Source organism: Fukomys damarensis, unplaced genomic scaffold (genome assembly GCF_012274545.1).
Source record: "Fukomys damarensis isolate Sample0158 unplaced genomic scaffold, DMR_v1.0_HiC HiC_scaffold_38, whole genome shotgun sequence".
Taxonomy (NCBI): Eukaryota; Metazoa; Chordata; class Mammalia; order Rodentia; family Bathyergidae; genus Fukomys; species Fukomys damarensis.
The window spans coordinates 34,703,439-34,710,618 of record NW_022900950.1 but is presented as its reverse complement, the minus strand read 5'-3'; the positions used below and the strand labels follow the sequence as shown (position 1 = coordinate 34,710,618).

Here is a 7,180-nt window from a genome sequence, read left to right as displayed (position 1 = left end):
TTTTTTTTTTTTTTTTTTGGTGGTACCAGGAATCAAACTCGGGACTGCGGCAAGGCAGGCAGCAGCACCATGGAGCTAAATCCCCGACTCATATAAGGAAGCAAGTTTTTGCAGAACCACTGAGCTAAATCCCCAGCCCGATACTGAATTGAGATGGGTGACGTGAAAGCATGGGAAAAATTACTTAAAAATCTCAAAGGATACTGCACCCATTGCTTTACAAATATTTCTATGTTCTCACTCTACTTAAAAAAAATGGAAATTGAAATCATATAGGCATTATAGAAGAAAATGCTGAACATCAGAATATCAATGAATGGATGTACATTTTATGCTGCAAATTGAAATAAAATGTTTATAAATGTGTGTGTCATTTTTAATGGCTCCTTCCCTTTAAAGATGTATATTTGTAAATTAACCCCATACCATTGGTCTTGATTTAGCTGGATGAAATGGATTTTGCTGTCGCTGGCTAATGTGTTCTAAGCAGACAGATTCATTCCCACCTCTTTTTTCCACTGCTTGTCTCTCTCATTTCATAATCCACTCCTTTAGCCTCTTAACAAAGTCATAGAGAATAAATATCAGTTCTGTGTTCAGAGCCTATGTTCTTTATACTTTTCTATATTGTCTCTGTTTGGAGTCATACAACATCTTATTTGGTTGTCTCTTGCTGTATTTGTTATTCATGCTGCTTAGAAGCCTTTCCCACCTCACGCCCTGAGGTGGTGTAAGTTCTCAAAGGAGAGAGGCAATTACAACCCAACAGGTACTGTAAAGGCATTTAAAGAATGCTGCTCATTCTGCAGTTACTGACATGGCTAACAACACAGGTAAAGATGCTGATGTTTAACCTCAGAAGCAGACAGAGAAGGCTTTCCCTTCCTTTCCAGTCTCTTAAGACCAACACACCATCATCATCACCATCACCATCTCACTGGATTCAGCATCCACCTGGGAGATGTCCAGGTATATAAACAGGGAGTTTAAATGACTTTCCCAAGGTCAAAGACAAATCTGTGACTATTAGCCAAGTCCATTTCATTTTCTAACAAGCCAACTGTTCTCCCAACCAAATTTAAGATTCACGATTCTCAGACATTTTTCTGGCATAAGGCACATGGTATGATAGATAGTGTTTCTATGTGAAATACCCTCTGATTCTGATGATACTTGAAAAATTAAAATTTTTGACCTATGGGGGCAGAGCCCACAAGTTATCCACCAAAAATGCTTTCTTGCCTTCCTTCCTCGGTTATAGAACTCCCAGCTTCTTTTACAACTAGATCTGGCCGTATGACTGAGTGCTGGCCAATAAGATGTGAGCAGAGTGAGCAGAAAGTCCTAGAAAATTTCATAAGGGATGCTGATCCAGCTGGAAGGAGGAACCTTTTGCCTAAACCCAACTGTTTGTAGGCCCCTGTTTGTACTTTCTGGAGTGCAGGTGGAAGGCAGGAATCCATTGTAGCATTTAATGACTGTGAAGATGGAGGCAAGAGCTAAGATAATGGGGCAGACACAGAGAAGATCTGGGTGTTTTGACAGGACAGCCACTGCACCAATGATTTGGGAGGTGGGAGTAGTATCATTTCACATGTGCCCATGACCTAGATCCAAATGCTATGACAAGGAGAGGAGGAACAAGGGGCTGTTTCTTTGGGCCTGTTGATGATTGGGACCAAAGAAAGCCAGTGTGGGGCATGAGGAACAGAATATCTCACAGACCTGGAGGGAGATATCCTCATTTACCCTGCCTCTGTCTAGTACCTGCCATATCCTAGTGAATGAGGGCCTGAGGCACCACAGGGCCTTTGAATACTCCAGGTTTGTACAGCTTTGGGGGCATCCTGGCCTACCCCTGCCCTATGTCCTCGGGAGGTCAGCAAGACTGCACAGGACTCCTGAGGGAGAGACAGTGGGGCCTTCCTGCTTCAAGCAGCACTGAGGGCAACAACATTAACCACAGAGCTCGAAGCAGAGGAAACTGGGGTGCTCAGGGTATCCCAGATCATTTAGGTAGGACATCTGACTGTGAGACTTGAGTTGTGACCTCAGTTGTACACTCAGGCTGGAGAACTTAGGGTCAAGTCACACAAGCAGGTGACACACACAGGTGATAGGGTGTCCAAAAAGGCTGTGTTATTTTAGGAGGAACCCATCCTCCACACTGGCTCCACCTGTCTGCTTCTTTCAGACTGACCTGCCATGGGGAAATTCAGACCATTGGTTCATTTCTTCTTTCTTCTCAACTTCAAGGATCAAATTTTCTGGAGAGCAGAGGTTAGAGGACTTTCCAGGCTAGAAGAGAAAGGAACAGATAAGGGTGGGAACCCATGATCACACTGACAGCAGGGAATGAGGACTGCCGGTTGGTTACATGGGTTTTCTGTGCTTGAACAAAATTCAAGCTGACTGAATCAGTTTGATAAAAAGAGCATTTTTCCCTAAGCTCTAACTCATATGTGATATTTTCCAGGTGAATGCTTTTCTGCAACCAGTCAACTTATTTTCTCTGTGGTTGTTTTTGATCTGCTGGCATCCTGGAAGAATCGCTACTGACATCCAGAATCCAATCAATGCATTCAGTTTTTATGAAACAGACATTTGGAGAAACATACAAGTCTTAAAGCTGGAATGAAAACATAGAGATAATAAAATCCCACCTATCATTTTATAGCACAACAGAAATGAATGTTAGGAGGTCACACGGCTTATTACGGTAAACTTGAGTGTGGAACCCAGGAAACCCTAACTCACAGTGATGAGACATTTTATTCTTCAATTTTATATCTAGATTCTCATTGACTCAGATATACTAGTAAAGGCTCAGGTTTATGTTTTCTGTGTAGTTTTATTGGAAGAAATTTAAGCTGTTTTCTGATGTACTTGCAGTCAAATTGGACAGAAAAATAAGCATAGTTTCGCCCTATGGTTTCCTTACACAGATCAAGGTCACCCATGAAGACTTTGCTCACCCCATTTGAAGCATCTTATAAATTATAGTATTCCACACTCCTTCTCCATGCCTTCTTCCTCATTTCTCTCCTCCTCCTCCTACCTCACCTTCCTGAGCGTCCTCCTCCCTGCATTTGCACTTGCAATCTGACCTCTTCCTAGGTCTGCCTTGGAATGTAACATTCAACTGGGGTTTTTTATTTCCATCAGCACATTTTCCATGATATTCTTTCCTTCCTCTCTTCCCACTTCTCCCTGAGCTTTTGTTTTTCAAATTAAGGAACTATCAAAATTAATGAACACATTTGCTCTATCTATGTGAAATGAATACTGAAATTACTGCATTTCTAAATTAGCCACATGTTCTGAATCTCCTGAGTGTTACCACAGTTGCTGCTTGATAACCTTGGGAACAAGATCACAGAGATGCAGGAGGTTTGGATGAGAGAGGAGCTTTTCCTGATCTGTGTTTGCCTGATTCCTTTATTTTCTATTTTGAACATGTGCAGGCCTCTAAGCCAGAGGCAGTGACTAGGTTACACTGTGTGATCAGTATTCTACAAGGCTGCCAAGGAAAAATCTAAGACACATGATTTTTCTGGCAGAGCAGGTGTTCTACTTTGAATTGTAACATAGCTGGTGAGCAATAGCTCATGAAATGACCTTCCTTTCCGTTCTTTAAAGGGCAAGCATTTCTTGGGAATCCATGTATTTCATGGAGTTCTAAATCAACACTGCATTGACAAGGGCCCCTCTCCAAATCTCTTGCTCTGACTTTGACTTTCACAGACTTGGGCACAAAGCTGATCATTTTTTTCCTTTTGTACTACAAGTTCAAATGCATCACTAAGCCGTGAGTGTGTGTGCTGCAGGCTGAATGTACAGGGCCTGTCCTTCTCAGACATGGGTTGAATGTGATTGCTGAGTCTCCTAGTATTCCAAGGCTGTAGACAACTGCCTTTTTGTTGGTCAGAATGAGGAAAATGCTGCTCAGCTCCTACCATCCCACAAGGTTAATACCCTCATTGTCCTGATTAATAACATGGGCTTGAGATGCAGGGAGCCCATGTTATTCCTGCATTGCCTGGGCTCTCTGGTCACACTTAGACTTTTTCAGGCTGTGCTTTCCATTCTATTGTTATTACCTGGAAGTTACAAAAGAAACACAGGTGAATTGGATGCACCTGCACCAACCTCAGCCCAGGTCTTCTCCTCCGTCACATCATCTGGCTTCTCCCTTCCTGCTGGGCACCCAGCAGGAGTTTCTCCTTCCAGAGTAGGGTGAGTAGGCATGCTCTGGGGATCTGTCAGAATTTCATAAGGGACCCTTGGGTGACTCCAAGATGAAGGAGTAAAAATATCCCAGGGGTTACTCTGCCCAAAGGTTCCTGGAAGAATAGAGACAAAGTAATAAATAATATGCACACAATGGAAGGTAACCTGTCTTCTAATCAGAGCAAAGCTCATTCCTAACCTCCCTTAAGTCTACTAGTGATGTTGCTTTATTCAAGCTAAGTTGTGTCCCTACAGTTCCATAAGAAACAATTTCAGAACAAGTGCCCCTGGAGACGGAAGCCTAGAATGTTCCCCACAAAATGTATCAAGGTGTTCATAGGTTACTCAATAAATATACTTAGAACTTGCAGGATAAATTCAAAATAGTTCCAGACCTACTTCAAGAAACATAAGCTACAGGACAAGATAACCGACTGCAACAAGTTTATAGTCTCTATGAGCAGGAGGTCAGACTATCCTGGTTACTCTGGCCCATACAAGCCAAGCCTTTGCCCAACATGCAGCTCTCCCACCAGTTCTGAATTGTCTCTACCAAGACATGATCCTCATGACTGGGCAATTCCTTACCAGACACTGCCTCAGTCCCACCAAGTTTTCCTAAGTTCAAATGTCTTCGCTTTGCTAATTTCAGGAGAAAATAAGCCACCTTTATTCTATGGACTGAATTATGTCTCCTCATTTCTATGTTGAAACCCGAACCTCCAGTGTGACTGTAGTTGGAAATAAGGTCAATAAGGAAGTGACTGAGATTAACTGAGGTTGTAAGAGCAGGGCCCTGATCCATTAGCATTATGGTTATTACAATAAAATACATCAGAGTGCACCCTATCCATCATGTGTGGACATAAGAAAGTGGCTATTTATGTCCAGGAAGAGAGCCCTCACCAGGTCCAACCTGCTGAGATCCTCACCTTGGACTTCTAGCCTCCAGAATAGACAGAAAATCTCTGTTAATTAAACTGCCCAATCTATGGCATTTGGTTATGGCATCCTGAGCAGCCCAACCCAGAGAAGTCATGGCTTCATGGAGGCCAGGTCCTTGACCCTGAACTGGGGCTGAGAGGGAGGCCGAGTGGGTGCTCCCTACCTATGTACACTCCATCCTTGGTCCACAGGCGCACTGTGCAATCAAGAGAAGATGACAGCAGAAAATTTTCTTCCTCTATCAGCTCCAGACTATGAGGTAAAAGGAGAAAAGAGAAACTTCCAGGCTGCTACTACATGAAAGAGACATTGGCTCAATATGTCAGCTCTAGTTTAACTTGGGCTGGAATATAGAAATCAGGTTCCTCTCCTGAATTCTTCTGGAAACCATTTTCCCTGCCTTCTGCCACACCACACTCCCTCCAAATGCCCCAACTTCAGCACCAAACATCAAATGAGAGATACTGGAAACCACCTTGTTGATGATCAGTCCCAGCAGAAGAAGATCAAGAGGCGAAGAACAATCTAGCAAGAGTTCAGGTCTCTCCCTTGGCATTGACTCCATTCAGCCCCAGCGAAATATCTTAAACCTACTAAGCTTCAAAACTTGTACTAAAATACGAGTTCAATTTGAGGAAAACCATAATCCATTTTTAAGAAAAAAACCGAAGATTTAAAATCTCTTCCTTTAGTACAGGTCTTGCTCTCATCAGGAACATAAATGAAATGCAGTTTTCCTCTTTTGACCAATTCACGGGGTTTTGAAAGAAGTGATTTGGGGGAATAATTATTTTCATTCTTTTACAAATACTTGAACAATAAAAATGATGGTACTCACGATGTCACTATGCTGACATGGGCCCTCCAGAAGGTCACATCTAAATAGAAAGGAAGCATGTCTGAGTAGGATGGGGAGTTAGCACACATGGTGACGTATGACTGTTCCTGCAGGGATGTGTGTGCACTGGATGCATGTCCAGCAGGCAGTGCCACAAGTCTTGCAGCATTAATTTCAGAAGTGATCACTGAATGCCCACTAGGACCATGTCCAAAGGCATATGAAACTGGAGCTGTGCAAGATACTTAATGCTATGATTCTCTTCCGTGCTTAGGGTCTGGTAAGCATGAAGAGAATGCAAGTAACCAAAAATGATTTTTAAAATAGCCTTGTAAAGGCTGCACTTCCTGTAATAGTTTGTATCATGACCCAGTTTGGTCTGAAGACCCATGGGTTAAAAGCTTGGCCTTCAATGTTGTGCTGTTGGGAGATGGTAGAAGATTTGAGAAGGGGAAGCTTGCTGGGAGGCATTAGGTCTTTGGGGACTGTAGCTTTGAAGGGGATTGTGGGACCCTGGTTTCAGTCTGTCTGTCTGTCTGTCTGTCTGTCCATCTGTCTCTTTCCTCCCTCCTTTACTCTCTCTCTCTCTCTCCCTTCTTTGCTGTGAGATGAATGGCTTTGCTCTCCCACATGTTCCTGCCATGATATGCTGCCACAGGCCCAAAGCGACAGGGTCAATTGGACTAAAAGCTCCAAAATTGTGAGCCAAACTCAACTTTTTCTCTTAATAAGTTGATCATCTCAGGTATTATAGATTCACATACTCCTAGTACCTAGAATAAAAACAAATACAAAGCACACCATTTTCATTTTTAAATTCTGATTTCTCTTCTTTGCAATTTAAACTTCTATGATTGTATAGGAAGTGGTGCATAAAGAGAAGTATGTGATTATTTACCTCTGAACTGGATTCCAGGAAGTATATCTGATGGAATATCATATGACAGTTTAAAAATGCAGTAAAGGGGGGCTGGGATTTATCTCAGTGATTCCACTGCCTGCCTTGTGAGCACAAGGTCCCGAGTTCGATCCCCAGTCCCCCCACAAAAATGAAATAAAGGCAAATATGCTTATTGGGAAAGTTGCCTAAGAGATACAAAGAAAAAATAAGTTCTGACTATTATGCATTTTCTTTGTGTGTTCATATATATTCATGTGAATATATTT

At 42.5% G+C, this 7,180-nt stretch overlaps 1 protein-coding gene across 1 annotated transcript in view; it reads right to left on the bottom strand.

The window, feature by feature from the left end:
- Positions 1-7,180, bottom strand: part of LOC104862195 — a 149,939-nt gene that overhangs the window by 10,150 nt on the left and 132,609 nt on the right. The window contains exons 27-30 of the mRNA XM_010623960.1: positions 6,014-6,053; positions 5,339-5,427; positions 4,150-4,343; positions 2,201-2,298 (exon numbers count right to left, since the gene is read on the bottom strand). Coding sequence (XP_010622262.1) covers positions 2,201-2,298; positions 4,150-4,343; positions 5,339-5,427; positions 6,014-6,053 — 421 coding nt within the window. The remainder of the gene's footprint in view (positions 1-2,200; positions 2,299-4,149; positions 4,344-5,338; positions 5,428-6,013; positions 6,054-7,180) is intronic.